General features: G+C 35.4%; 1 protein-coding gene and 1 long non-coding RNA gene across 3 annotated transcripts; one reads left to right on the top strand and one right to left on the bottom strand.

The window, feature by feature from the left end:
- Positions 1-1,098: 1,098 nt before the first annotated feature.
- On the bottom strand, positions 1,099-3,557 carry LOC140013648 (uncharacterized). The gene is made up of 2 exons (XR_011820477.1): positions 3,360-3,557; positions 1,099-1,636 (listed from the first exon to the last, which is right to left on the bottom strand). It is a non-coding gene; the product is annotated as an uncharacterized lncRNA (long non-coding RNA).
- A 72-nt stretch (positions 3,558-3,629) lies between these two features.
- LOC113706748 (disease resistance protein RPM1-like) lies at positions 3,630-8,344 on the top strand. Of its 2 annotated transcripts, XM_027228716.2 has the most exons (3): positions 3,630-4,005; positions 4,149-4,193; positions 5,195-8,344. In XM_027228716.2, the coding sequence occupies exon 3, from the start codon at positions 5,270-5,272 to the stop codon at positions 8,135-8,137; it is 2,868 nt and encodes a 955-aa protein (XP_027084517.1). In that variant the 5' UTR covers positions 3,630-4,005; positions 4,149-4,193; positions 5,195-5,269; the 3' UTR covers positions 8,138-8,344. The 2 variants fall into 2 exon arrangements, with proteins under 2 accessions (XP_027084517.1, XP_027084518.1); XM_027228717.2 differs by lacking the exon at positions 3,630-4,005 and having other exon boundaries at positions 4,062-4,193.
- Positions 8,345-15,278: the final 6,934 nt, after the last annotated feature.

Raw genomic sequence — 15,278 nt, 5'->3', positions numbered from 1 at the left:
CCGTAGCCTTTCTTACGATTGTCCTTATATAGCCAAAAGGAAATGACTAAAGCTATATGTCCAGTGGTCCCCACGAATAAGAAACAAAAACAACTCTCAAAGCTTCCTACGTTTCTTTCCTTCCAAAGTCCAATGACTAATGCCTTTCTTCTCTCCGTGGTCCCCGCACAAATTGAGAAAGGAGTGTACATAAAGTGAAGTTCTCTGAAGTCCTTCTTTCTTTAGTTTCCTCTTGATAGTCAAACACTTCAACACTCCAAGATACTCCTAATCCGCAAAAAAGAAATGCAGTCCACGTATATCACCATGTGGGCCAGGTCTGTGGCTTATTTGAAGTCTCAATTATTCTCAGAAAGTCCCTCCTTTTTTTTGTAGTTTTCTGCTTCACTCCCTGAAATTGGGTCCAATACCAAATATAAATAAATATTAATAATTAAAACAGTATTTGGCAAGGATAAAAGGGAAAATTAACAATAAAATTGCTAACAATTAACACCCTATCAGGGTCGAATCCACAGGGATTGGGGATAATTCGTTTCTTCTAGAGTCCAAAGTATGAGGGGTTTTTGGATCAAATACTAACTAAATAAATTAACTGCAGAAAATAATTAATTAAAAGAAATAATTAGAGAAACTCTAGTCAAGGATACACTTCAGAAATGGTTCATGCAACTGATCATTGATGCAGAAATAATTCCAACATTTAGTAATAGATTAGTTATAGTTGTCATGCATGCGATAAACAACCAACCCTTCCTTAATTTCTCGATAGCTAAGGTACGACCGTTAGCTATTTCTCTAACCCAAAAATAACCCTAGGTACGACCGTAGGATCTAATTTCTAGATTGCATTAATAATTAGAAAGGCCCAATCCTAACTAACAAACACGCTACGAGGGTTTGTTTAAGTTAGATCGTATGTTCCCCTGACATAAACCCAATTACGCCAGTTGCTACTGGAATAGAGATAACGAACAATTACGGATTCAATTACCCCTATTTAGCAAAATAGCCTATATGAATAATTAAATATTGCGCATCTATTCAATCATTCACATGAGCTATAACAATTAAAAGCAGGAAACATATAAATACCAATAAATTAAGGAAACAATTAAAATAAATTAGATCTCACAGTAATTGTTGAACCAAATCTTCAGTTGTCCCCTTGACTAGAATTAAGAGGTTAGTCCTCCATTAATGGAGAACAACCATGCGAAAGAATAAAAACTAAACTATGCTAAAAAAAAGGTCTCCGTAGCCTTTCTTACGATTGTCCTTATATAGCCAAAGGAAATGACTAAAGCTATCTATCCAGTGGTCCCCACGAATAAAGAACAAAAACAACTCTCAAAACTCCCTACGTTTCTTTCCTTCCAAAGCTGAAAATGACTCAATGCTTTCCCGTGGTCCCCGCCGTAGATTCCAAATCAAAGTACAAAAGGCAAGGCCTCTTGATGTTTCCTCCTCTTTTTCGTCTTTCATTGCTCTTAGGACTCTTAAGTACTCAAGACACTCCCAATTAGCAAAAGAAATGCAATCCACGTATATCACCATGTGGGCCAAGTCTGTGGCTTATTTGAAGTCTCAATTATTTCCAAAAAGTCCCTCATTTTTGTAGTTTTCTGCTCCATTCCTGAAATGAGATTCAAATACCAAATATAAATATATATTTAACAATTAAGCAATATTTAGCAAGGATAAAAAGGAAAATTAATAATAAAATAACCAACAATTAACACCCTATCAAATGTTTGAACTTAGAACACAGGAATTCTGTTTCCCTTTATTTACTTTTCAATGATCTGAAATCAATGTCCAGCCCACCACGTTTTTAAGTTTAGAGATCGATTGCTTTTGAACGATGGTGCGGTACCCCTTTATTTGATGGTAGCCACCCCCCACCAACTGATCAAAATCACGTTGCTATCTGTCTCCTTTCTATTCAATTTCCTGCGTCTCTCATGCTTTAGTTTCTCGTAATTGATTACTTTTTTCTTTTTCTTTTTGACTGACTTTAATGGCTCCACTCCTCTTTTTTTTTTTTTTTCTTCTTTTTCACCACTCCAGGAAGGAGACAAAGACAACAGCAGTAAACAAAACACTACTGTTTATTGGATTCCTCAAACACACACAGTACTCTTTATGTCTCAAATCCACCACCCTCCTATCTATCTCTACCGTCTTCGCAAAGAAAGCTCTCCTTACCCTTCTGTCATATGGCCAATATCTCAGAAGAAGCTTCCAAGTTTATATTTGGTTTGTAAGGGGCATTTGAGGTAGCAACTCATGCTGGGAAAATTGAAAATTCCAACTCTTTTTTTAAACTTTTATGACTCCAGAATCCAGATGGCAATTATCTAAAAATAAATGCTTGTTTATAACACTGATCTACTTGCATTTTCTTCCAAGGTTTATTAAGAAAACAAAAAAAAAAAAAAGGAAAGAAAAAAGTTGAAAGCTTGATATCTAAGACTACATCTTCACGAATCTTTGGATAAAATTCTTCTAATGGGGGAAGCAATCACATAATTAACACAAGGAAATATCTTTAAATCTAAAAAACTGTCTAAATGGTGTGTTTAAACATCCAAAAACTGTCTAAACACTTGCATTGATGTTGAGTAACTTTTTGACCAACACAAATACACAGATTAGTGGTGAAAGGTTGCAACTCTTGATCATTTTTAATTTCAACTCTATAAAGGTCTAGTAAGGATGGTTTGCTATAGAAGATCATTTTTCTGCTAGTAGAATTCTCTGCAAAAACACACCATAGTTCAAGTAGATTTATCTAATTTTGTGCAAGAGTTGAGACAAATACCTTTCAAATTATCGTAAAGGATATTTGTCCGAAATCTTTGCATGCAAAATTATGAACAAATAAAGTCTAAAGAAAAGTAATAATATATACACTCTCAGTGTATATAAGATTTACTCATATTCTTTCGCACATTCCTCTTTTTTCGAGTACAACATCATTTGACCTAAAAACAAAAATGAACAAATGAACAAATAAAGTGCAACATCATTTAGTCCAATAATAAGCATTGAAATTATCTATACATCTACTATTCAGTTAAAAGAAACAAGGTAGGGGAATGTTTAAAGCTTACGTTAAAGTAACTATACTATTATCGAGTCCATGGGTTTACCAATAAATCATTAACAGGGCCAAAGTGCTAAAATCTGGCTTTTGGCATTAATAGGTGCACAAGCACTGGTGTTCTGAAATTTGAAGATAATTTATACTGACCCTTTGGATGCCTTTCTGCTTATTGCGTGCCAAGTATAATTTTGTATTCTTAATTAGTTTCAGCTACTCTCGGCTAGATTTCACAAAAGAATTCATCAGAAACCTGAATTGAGCTTAGGTCTTGAGTTGCTTTTTCTGTTCCACTCAGAAGAAATAACTTTCCTCTGCATCACGTATTCCTGGAAAAGAAAAAAAAAAAGGAGTAGAAATTAGTTCCACAGAAGGAGGAGGTTATATATGTCAGCAGAAGCTGCAAGAGACTTTGTAGTAGTAGTTTTATTTCTTCGTCAACGAAATCAACAATGTCCATTCCAGCCGCGTTTTAACTTTATTCCTTCCCTTGTTAAATAATTCGGCATCATTGCTTTTGCACGATGCTGCGGTAGTCACTCCTTTATCTTTATCCGACCAAAGGACCCACAGCTGAAAGAAGGTCCTGAAGGCTGATCACCCCACCATTTGCACAGTCTTCTTAATAGCTTCCATGATTTTGTATTCTAATTTCTAAGCAGCTTCGTCTTTCAAACTCGCGTTGCTGCCTATCTTCCTGTCTTCAATTTCCATCATGTTTCTTGCTTTAGTTTCTTCTAATTGGTTAATTCTTTCTTTTTCTTTTTGATAAATACTGCACCATATAGCATCCAACCTGACAGCCGATGGATGAGATCCACGTTGAGTGATTGTTCTACTAGTATCCAACCAGGAAAGTCACGGCCAATTTCACTCCGGATACTTTCTTATCAAAAACGGTACTGCTCCTCTACCTTCTCCTCTATAAGACTCCATCTTCCTAGCTAAAGGCCTTGCACATATACTGCATTGTTTTAATTTTGATTCAAATTATCATCTTCCTCGCCCGTGTTCTCTTTTTCATCAAACTTGGATTTGACAGGGTAGGTTCAGAACAGCTATTGCCAGAGGTTTCATTTTCTCTCAAGTAAGTGCTGAGATTTGTTTACTTTCGTTGAAGTTCAAGGCTTTTTTTTTTCTTTTTTATGAACATAGCCACGTTTCTAATTGGTAAAATGAGCCGCCTTTCGTCCTATCTAGTCCTAGATGCAGTAATTCCACAACTGGAAAAGGAGGGATAGAAAAAACAAAAGAAAGAAAGAAGTGAGATAATAGATTAAATTGGTGATCACAAGGGACTAACACTAACTTGGTTACTGTGGTGCCGTATTTATTATATGATTTATTCAACTCCGTACAATTACTTGTGATCGAGTTTTGTAATTTGAACTAAGTCACGTTACTACTATAGTTAATTGGAACCCCAATTGCTGTGTCAGTCCAGGCATGGATCCTAAGTTACATAGACTTTTAGACATGCCTAATCATAACGGTTGCATTGAACACTACTATATTTGGATACTTAGCCTGTAATTCTAGATCTACTTCTTATTGAATGACTAAAGTCATGTATTAATCACCCTTCCATTCTTTACTAAAAAAGAAGATGACTGAACAATTGCACTTATCACTGCAAGTTATCACTATTGCTTTCTGGGCGGATACTAATGGAAGGTGCTAAGGCTCGGCATCGCCAATCTCTTTTGCCTTCTCTGCTAATAATCAATTTTAGTAGTAAAGTGGAACTCATATTCTTTTCTAATGTAGTTAATTCAAAAATCAACATTACAGAATTATGAGGCTGACAATAAGATTTAGCAACATGTGGGCAATCAAGAACGATTGGTTGGCAATTTGTTTGATTAATGTAAGGGTTAGCAGATGCTGAGTTCTACTGAGTTAAAAATCAGAATACGAAGAGAGGATCTCTAATTAACTTCTTCCTTTGAAATTAATGAAGCTAATTTCTTATAATTGGTTAATTCTTTCTTTTTCTTTTTGACACGGTTTTTCTTTTTGATAAATACTGCAACATATAGCATCAAAGTTCATTAGCTTATGAATCTATAACCTACTCTTCCTTTCAAGATACTACAAGTGGACTGTCCTATAAACCAGAAGCCGCCTTCCCCAACTTTCTTAGGTTAAAAAGAAAGACTGAAAATGGCGGAAACTGTTCTCTCTTTTGTGCTGGCTCAACTCTCAACTTTTCTACTCGAGGAGGGACGACTATTGGGAGGGCTTCGGCGAGAGGTTCAATTCATCATGGATGAGTTGGAGCAAATGAGAGCTTTCCTGCGAGAGGCAGAAGCAAAAGAAGAACATGCTCAACCCAGGCTCCAAGCATGGATCAAGCAAGTGCGAGAAGCTGCTTATGACACTGAAGACATTCTTGATGAATTTGTAGCTCGCTTTGCTCGGCATCGCGCAACAGGATTCTACGGCTCTGTTCGGAGAATTTTCAGCTCCATCAAGAATTTGAGAGCTCGTCATCGAGTTGCCAGCGAAATACAAAGCATCAAGTCCAGAATCGAAGGTATTGCTGCAGCCCATCAAAGATACCAATCCGAATTTGGTATCCCTGCCCAAGCGTCCAACTCACTTCCTGCTGTGAACAACACAACATGGCGCTATAGCAGAGATGACGCACTGCTTGTGGAAGAATCTGAATTAGTTGGCATTGACCAGCCCAAGAAACATCTAATTTCTCAGCTCCTCGAAGGTGATGATCACCAACTGAAAGTTGTTTCAGTGGTTGGTATGGGAGGACTTGGCAAAACTACCCTGGTGAAAAGAGTCCACGAGGATCCTGAAGTCAGAAGGCATTTCCCAGTCCGTGCTTGGGTAACTGTCTCTGAAACATGTGACTTTCAGTACCTCCTGAAAGACTTGATTCAGCAGTTACACAAGGAAGGGAAGAAACCAGTCCCACAATCGATAGAGTGTTCGAATACCACCGAGCTGAAAAAAATTGTCAAAGATTTTCTTCAACAAGCCGGAAGGTATGCAATCGTTTTTGATGATGTATGGGACGTGGAATTTTGGAATACCATCAAATTTGCACTGCCTGAGAGTAGCCACGGCAACCGTGTCATGCTAACAACTCGAAGAGCTGATGTAGCCTCTGCCTCTTGCATTGAATCTCGGCGTTTTGTCTACAGAATGGAACCACTATCTGTTGAGGATTCGTGGACCCTGTTTTGCAGCAAGATCTTTGACGGAGGTAATTGCCCTGACCATTTGATGGATGTTGCCAAAGGTATATTGGACAAATGTGAGGGCTTGCCCCTTGCAATTCTTGCAATCAGTGGGCTTTTGGCTTCGAAAGATGTAAACAGAATAGATGAATGGGAGATGGTTCGACGCAGTCTTGGGGGTGAATTAGAAGGCACGGGCAAGCTGGACAGAGTTAAAAAGATAATTTCTCTCAGTTATAGCGACCTGCCTTGGCATCTAAAGACATGTCTGTTGTACACAAGCATCTTCCCAGAGGATTATGAAATATCATGCATTAGACTAATTAATTTGTGGATTGCTGAAAGGTTTGTGGAATGGAGAGAAGGAATGAGTATTGAAGATGTAGCTTGGGGTTATTTTAGTGAACTCATCAGCAGAAGCCTAATTCAAGTGACCAATGTGTTTTATGAAGGATCACCCGACACTTGTCGAATCCATGACCTGTTGAGAGAAGTTATTGTTCTCAAGTCAAGGGAACAAAACATGGTCACAATTACTACTGGACAACCAATGACATGGCCGTCCGACAAGGTACGCCGTCTAGTAGTCCATAGTAGTAGCAGTAACAACACCCAGCACCACCAACAAAGACGAAATTATTGCTTTGACCACCTCCGGTCGTGTATTACAGTTGGATCCACAGACCCGTTACTATATAAAACGTTGTTATCTGAAGTTTTAGGGAGCAGTAAGCTGTTAAAGGTTTTAGATTTGAGAGGTCAAGAGGAAATACCAAATGAGATTTTCAACTTGTTTCATCTCAAGTATCTACACCTAGGGGGTACGAGAGTGGAGAGAGTTCCGAAAGCCATTGGAAAGCTTCAACATTTGGAGTATCTGAATTTGGCTGACACAAGAGTTAGGGAATTACCCATGGAAATCCTAAAGCTGCAAAAACTTCGGTTTCTCAAAGTACATCAACAAATTGATCCTTCAGATGATGATTACGGATCTCACGGATTTAAAGCTCCCTCGAATATGGGAGGGCTTCTTGCCCTAGAAGTATTAGACAGCATAGATGCAAGTAGTGGATCCACAATAGTTAAGGAGATAGGAAAGCTGACCCAATTAAGAGAGCTATATATTACAAAGTTGAGAAGAGAAGATGGAAAAGAGCTCTGCTCCTCCCTTGCCAACCTCACCAGTCTTCGGGAATTAAGTGTTGATTCAATTGGAAAAGGTGATGATTACGAGATAATCGATTTAAATCATCATCGTCCATCTCTTTCTTCTTTGTTTCTTCAATCTCTTCGTATGCTGCTTTTGTGTGGCCGCTTAGAAAAGATGCCACAATGGGTAGCTCGTCTTCACGGCTTGGTAAGAATAGATTTGGATTGGAGCAGGTTAAGGGGCGAGGAGGATCCGCTTGAATCCCTCCAACATTTGCCCAATTTGGGTGAAATTAATTTCTGCGGATCTTACCAGGGAGAAGGGTTGTGTTTCAAGGCTGGAGGGTTCCTAAATCTGAAGCGGATGCACTTAAAGAGAATGGAAGGGTTGAGATGGATGAGAGTGGAGGAGGGTGCATTGCCTCATCTCCAAAAACTATTTCTGGAACAACTTCCATTACTAGAGGAGTTGCCTTTGGGTATTCAGCATTTAATCCAGCTTCAACGGCTGGTTTTGTATGAGTTGAGCTCTCAATTGAGAGAGAAGCTATTAGAGATTCAGCAGGAAGAAAGTGAAGATTACACAAGAATCGCACACATTCCTGAAATTCTCATTGGTTACTATACAGATGATTGGAAATGGAGAGAGCACCAGCTAAGGGAGAAGAAGAAGAAGAAAACATAATCATTCCTAGCAGCAGCAGCCGCCGCCGCCGTGGTTCTCCTTTCTCTGATTTGCACCCTCTCTACTGTGGACAACACTGCTTTTGTTTTTTATTTTTTATTAGTAAATTTTTTCCCATTCGACATCTTCTGTGTCTTACCTTCTTATTTATTGTATCTATTGTGTACAATGCTTGATGTTGTTAATGCACAGTACACTATTACTCTATACCTTTTTGTGTCTTAATCTTTATTTGGCAAACGATCAATTTTAAATTTTGGTCAGAGAAAATATGTAAACCTATAACCAAAAAGTGACTCCGAGGTGCCTAACTTCCACCCTGCTAAATTTAATTTAACGTATCTAACGGAGGTCCTGAGGTGTCTCCTCTGCTCTGCTGTTGTGACTCCGAGCAATCCGTGCGCATGAAAATGAAATCATCCAAAATTTCCGCTCCTAAATCAACAGAAGACTGCTACTACTAGTTTGCATCTGTTTGATCAATGTGTTACTTAGCTCAACTGTCGACTGGTGTCCCGATACTAACTATCCACCCACCATGATTTGATATTTGCATTTTCCTTTTTAGGGTCATTTCACTAGGTATCTTGCGAGCCCCTTTCTCTGTGTAAGTGCACTAGGTAAATCATGGTGAAAAGAAAAGTACAGAAAAGTAGAAGTACACTAGGTCTGAACCTTTATCATAGTGACAAGATACTTTAAAACTTAGGCTCCGTTGCTTCAAAAAAAAAAAAAAAAAAAAAAGCAACTTTTTGAAATATTTTATTATAATAATATATATAATAAAATTTTAATATATATAGATATATATTTGAAAGAGGTTATTGAAATATGCTTTGGAATATCTTTTAAAATTAAATTTTTTTAAAAAAATTAATACTATCACTTGTAACCACCCGTATCGCAACTATCCCCTCCCCTTTCCCCCTTGATCTGCGGTTAAATCGTGACCAAAAAGTATCAAACCTTCTGGTCGCGATTTAACCATGACTAGATCATAGCCTCTAGTGTCTAGTCGCGACCAGATCGAGAGAAGGAGGTGAGGGCCAGAGGGTGGTAGGGAAGGGGAAGGGAGGAGGTAAAGGGAAGGGGAAAAAGGGATGAGGAAGAGTAGGGAGAGGAGGAAGAAGTGGGAGGGGGTGGTGGCGGTGTTGGGTAGTGGTGAGGGAGGGGTGATGGTGGTAATAGGTGGGGGTGGCGGTAGTGGTGGTGAAAAATATTGTAAAATTTATTTTTTTTAAAATTTTTTATGTGTATTTGTGAGTTGTTTTTTATATATCATATGAATGAGATTTTTTTGAATTATTTTTATTTGTGTATTACTGTAACATTGTATTTAAAAAACTTATTTTTAAAAATTAGAACAATCCAAACGGAGCACTTCTTGGTCAGAGATAATATGTAAACCTATTTTAAATTAGAAGACCTATATTAATGTGTCTTAAACCTATAACCATTGGTTTGTTTGGTAAATTTAGCGAATGTTGAGCATACACCAAGTTTATTATGCGACTCTTTATTATGCGAATGTTGGATATGTTGATCATTCCCAAATCTGCTATTTCCTTCCCAAATTTGCTAGTGTTTCAATTAGCATTGCATATGTGATCGTTCATCATTGACTATTATAATTACTTTGTGCTAATAAACTGACAATGTTTATCACCATTTCTTAAAATATTTTTACACTCAAAATCTACATTTCGTTCTCTTTTAGGAATTATCACAAAACACAAATTTTGAATTTGATTCAATTCACTCTAATTTTTTTTTTTTGCCTAAACTAGACAAATCTGGGTGCACAATCAATAATCTTCTAGTAGTATACAAGGACACGTCACTTTTTCTTTTTTTTTTGGCAGTATTTATTGGAAAATCAAAAGATATGGTTTATGCTGGCAATTAGGAACAAAAGTGTAGATGATCTACGTATGTGCATGTTGGCAATCAAGAGCAACCACAGACCCATTTGCTTTACCAATGTAAGGGCTAGCTAATATTAAGTTAAGTAAATTATATTTTATCCCCTATGATTTGGTACTTTACCACATAACTCTTATATGGTTAAAAAAAACCTATATATGACTTTCTCATGATTTAGGTTAAAATTTCACTATCAGTTTTTTCAATAAAAGTAATGGTCAATAGTAAAAGGTCAAAATCAAACTAATAAACTAGATTTTCACTTCTAAAGGTGACAAATCTTGGGTAATCGAGAACGAATGCTGAAGATAAGGTTTAGCAACATGTGGGCAATCAAGAACGATTGATTTTGCAATTTGTTTGATTAGCGTATGGCGCTGGCAAATTTTAAGTTCTATTGAGTTAAAAAAAAAAGAATATGAAGAGAGGATCTCTAATTAACTTTCTTTTTTGAAATTCAGGAAGCTAGTTTCTAATACATAAGATTTGGGCCCTCATATTCCTTCTGAAATTTCTCTCTATTGATTACAACATCATTTGAACCCCCCCCCCCCAAAAAGTTCTATATCATTTTGTCGAAAAAGCATTAAAATAATCTATATACCTACAATTCATGTAAAAAAGAATAAATTACATATAATCCCTCTATAATTTTCTTCAATGCCACATAACACCTCTAAAGCTTCATAATAGTTATATAACATTTATGTGATTTTATGTAAAATAGAAAATGGAAGGAATACACCATTGATTAGGTGATTAAACTAAATGCGCTCCCATAAACTTGTGTGATGGAATCATAAAATCCACTTAACCCTCTGTGATTTAAATAAATACGCATTTTACCTCATTGTAATTTTTACATTTATCCACATAACTTCCTTGCGGTTTTATCCAAGGTGGTTAAACATTTATTCGCTTTATCATTTAAATAAGGACATTATTAGTATTTGAAATAATGATGTTATGGAGGTTATTTTTCATAAAGTTTACACTGAACCTAAGGGAGTGAAATAGATGTTTTGTAATGTTATGGTGGTTATATGACAATGAGTGGAACCATAGAAGATTACGTTTAATTTACTCTAAAATAAGGGTACTTAAAGCTAAGGGTGGCAACAAGGGCAGGTGCCCGTGAGAGTAGAAATAGGGAGGAGGATGGGACAGGGCGGGGGGGGGGGGAGAAAATTTTCTCCTGCCTTAAAACGGGGCAACATACACACACCACATCCCCCACATACGAAAAATATATATATTTAAATTTAAAGATGCATATAATATATATACACGCAATATAATGCAATTCTTTATATCTAATAATATAATTAATAACATAATTGTGTAGTTTTGGTCCCTAAAATTTTTGCAAGAGCAAATCTGGTCCCTAATATATCCATTTTAAAAATAGATTTAGGACATTTGAAGAATTTTGTTCAATTACGAACATAATTTAGTCACGTCTAATTATGTGTCCATTAAATTACATTTCAAAACAAAGAAGCAAAATAGTAGCTAACTTTAAACAACAAAATTAAGAACTAATAATTCATATGCTAACTAATTAACTAGTAAAAATTGAAAAATTTTAAACTCAAATTAGTTGAAGCACACAATTCATTGATATAGAACTCATTTTTACACTCTATCCAGACAATGCCAAGCACAAAATCGTAACATTTCAGATAGATTAACAAATTTTCTTTTTTTTCCCTCTTGATTAATTAGTTACCGACATGGCATCATGTAAACGGGTCTTATTATTGAAGAGTACTCGCTATTTTGCTTCTTTTTTAAGATATTTAAAATTAACAAGCATGTAATCACATGTAACAGATTCTACCAATATTTGAAAAAATTCGTCAGTCATCCTAAATCTACTTCAAAACGATTAACATGGCGGACCAAAACTGTCCCTACCAATATTTTACGGACTAAAAATTGCACATGTGCTAAATTTCCATGCTGTTCAAAGGCCTCCTAAATCAATGTAGTCTCACATTTTGTTCCCAAGGTTTCTTTGATATTCCATCCGTTTTTATTACAAATACTAATTGGTCAGCAGAAATTAATTCCGTATAGGAATTAAGGAAGGTTATATATGTTACCAGAAGGAGCAAAAGACTTTGTAGCGGTTTTATTTCTTCGTCAATGAAATCAACATTATTATGGCGAATACTGAACATGTACCAAGTTTATTATATGACTCCTTTTAAGTTAATAGGTATCCCCCAATGTGTTGTTTCCTTCCCCAATTTGTCAATGTTTCAACTCACATTGCATATGAGATCATTCATCATTGGCTAGCATAATTACTTTGTGCTAATAAACCTACAATGTGTATCACTGCTTCTTAAAATATTTTTTACACTGAAAATCCGCATTTCGTTCGCTTTTAGGAATTATCACAAAACACAAAATTTGGATTTGATTCAATTCACTCCAAAGATTTTTTTTTCTTCTAAACTTGACAAAATCTGGGTGAACAATCAATCATCTTCTCGTAGTATAGAAGGGCTCATGACTTTTTTTTTTTTAACAGTATTCATTGTAAAATCAAAAGATGTGGATTATGCTGGCAATTAGGAACAAAAAATGCCGATGATATATGTATATGTATATGTTGGTAATTGGCTTGAGTAATGTAAGGGCTAACTAATGGAGTATTTAAGTTTCACTGAAATATTAAAAAAGAAATTGTAAATGGGTATGATGGTTCTTTTACTAACGTAGATTCTCATTATCTGGGAGTCTTGAGCTCCACTTTAACACACATGTTTCTGAAGTTGCTCTAAAATTTCGCCCGTGTTTATGATAAGTAGTACTATTTTATCCAGAAAACACAAAAATGTAAATTAAAAAAATAGTACAAGGATGAATACATGAAGTTACTTAGCCCCTTCATTAGGGATCAAAACTGTACCATTTGATATTAAGCTTGCCGCAGAACCGTTAGCAATTCCAAACTGTACTATTTGATCTTCAGATGAAAAGGCCCCTATACATCAAACTAGAAATGCAAAATCAACCAGTGTTTTCCTTAGCACTGGACATGACTCAATGGTTGTTCTTACTTCTTAAAAGAGCAATTTTGATGAGAGTGGAGGAATGGGTTAGGTGATACGAGAGAAGAGAGTATGAATAAAAGATATTGGGTTCAAACCTTCTCACTTACATTAGAAAAAAACAAAACAAAACAAAAAAGAGCAGCTTATACGCCAACTCTTCCCTATTTTGTCGATAGTCAAGATATAACAGTTGACTATTTCTCTAATCAGGAAATAACTTTAGGTACGACTATAAAAGTTTAATTACCCGATTGCATGAATAATTAGAAAAATCTAATTCTAACCCATCAACACGCTACGAGATCTCTTTAAGTTAGATTATTCATTTTCCTAAGACAAATCTAGTTATGCCAGTTGCTACCAGGATTAAAGCAATATAACAATTACGAATTGAATCAATTCAATTAGCAATCAACTATCAAATCAATTCAAATACTGGGCCCTTTGATATTCGAATAACATAATAGTCACAATTATTAAAATCAAAAAATGAATAAATACCAACAAATAAAAGAAACAGTGTAATTGATTCGATCTCACAGTTTGTACAACAAAGTCTTCAAGTAATCCTCAGGCTAGAAATAGAATTTAGCGACGCATCCTTAAGAGAAATCCATAAAACTCCATTGATAACAAATGCGGATGTTTTTTCTCTAAAAAAACTAACGAAAGACAAGAGGGAAAGAAAAGAAACAAGTGACGGCCGTATATCCTACTTCCAAGAGTCACACTCAGAAATTGTTGCTGGCCAACTCCTATCAAGCGGTCCATTTGTTTCCTATTTGGTCTCAACCAATGTTTTAAAAACCGGACCGTTAATCGAACCGGTGAAGTGAAAGGGTCGAGGTTCAACCGGTCGGACCGGTTCAACCTCGGTTCAATGAATTTTTTAAAAAATAATTTATATAAATATATATGTGCACAAAATAAGACATGTAATGGATAATTTAATACTTTATATGATGAAAAGTTTACTATTTTTGAATAACTTGGATTTTTAAAAATAAATTTTTTAAATTATAAGTTAAAACAAATAAATTTCATCTCAATTTCAATTATATCAACCAAAAAAATCTTAAATATAATCCAAAAATATCACAATATTTGAAATTATACAAAATTCACGTCTATGAGAATTTAGACATTGTGAACTTAAATTTTAATTTACATTTTGGAATTTAAATTTACAATTTAAAAAAGGAAGTTTGGAGTTCGAAAAAAATCAAGAGAATTGAAAATAGAAATGCAAATTTGATAAGAAACAAAAAATGAGATAAAAGTGAGTGGTTGTGGTATTAAATAAATTGGGTTAAAGAAAAATAATTCTTTTTTAACTTTTTTAAATTTAATGGACAAAAACAAAATTAAAATATGGAAGAAAACATCAATAAATTAAAAATAAAGAGATTTGATTAAAAATGAGTGGCAAAAGAAAAGATGATAGAGAGAGAGAGAGAGAGAGTGTGTGTGTGTGTGTGTGTATTGAAGATTAAAAAGAAAGAGTCATGAAAGGATGATATTTTGTAAAAAAAATGGAACAAAAGAAATATGAGTGTTTGTTTTATATAAATAAGTTATAAAAAAAAACTAATAAGATGTGATAGTGCAACGGTTACTACATTGGTCTTCTATTACAAAGGTCTTGAGTTCGAATCTTGGTAACTACATTTTGCAAAAAAAAAAAAAAAAAAAAAAAAAGGAAAACTCAAAAACCGGAAATAACCGGTTCACATCCGGTTCAGCGGTTTGGCGGTCCGACCGATTTTTGACCGGTTTCTTGACAAAGTCAAACCTGGCATTGAACCGGACCGGAGCCATGGCCGGTTCGCGGTTCAACCGGTCGAACCGGCCGGTCCGGTCCGGTTTTCAAAACACTGGTCTCAACTACCAATAACATAACATGTTTCCTAAATAGAAAAAAAGTAACTATTAAAGATAATATTTCAAGTTTTCTAATCCAATACTAGAACTAATAATGAAAATTAAAGTTTTAAAAATCTACCTCTAAAAATTAACCTGAGTTCGACTTGGACTTGGGAATTGCCCCGAATGTTCCACCATCAAATTAACTCTTGGAATGCTGGAAAGTTACTCCTTTTGATCTCATCTCACATAATTCCCTATAATTAACATAATTAACCAAAGTTACTCCT

The sequence above is a fragment of the Coffea arabica genome, chromosome 8c (genome assembly GCF_036785885.1).
Source record: "Coffea arabica cultivar ET-39 chromosome 8c, Coffea Arabica ET-39 HiFi, whole genome shotgun sequence".
NCBI classification, from domain to species: domain Eukaryota; kingdom Viridiplantae; phylum Streptophyta; class Magnoliopsida; order Gentianales; family Rubiaceae; genus Coffea; species Coffea arabica.
This window is presented reverse-complemented; position numbering and strand designations above follow the sequence as displayed.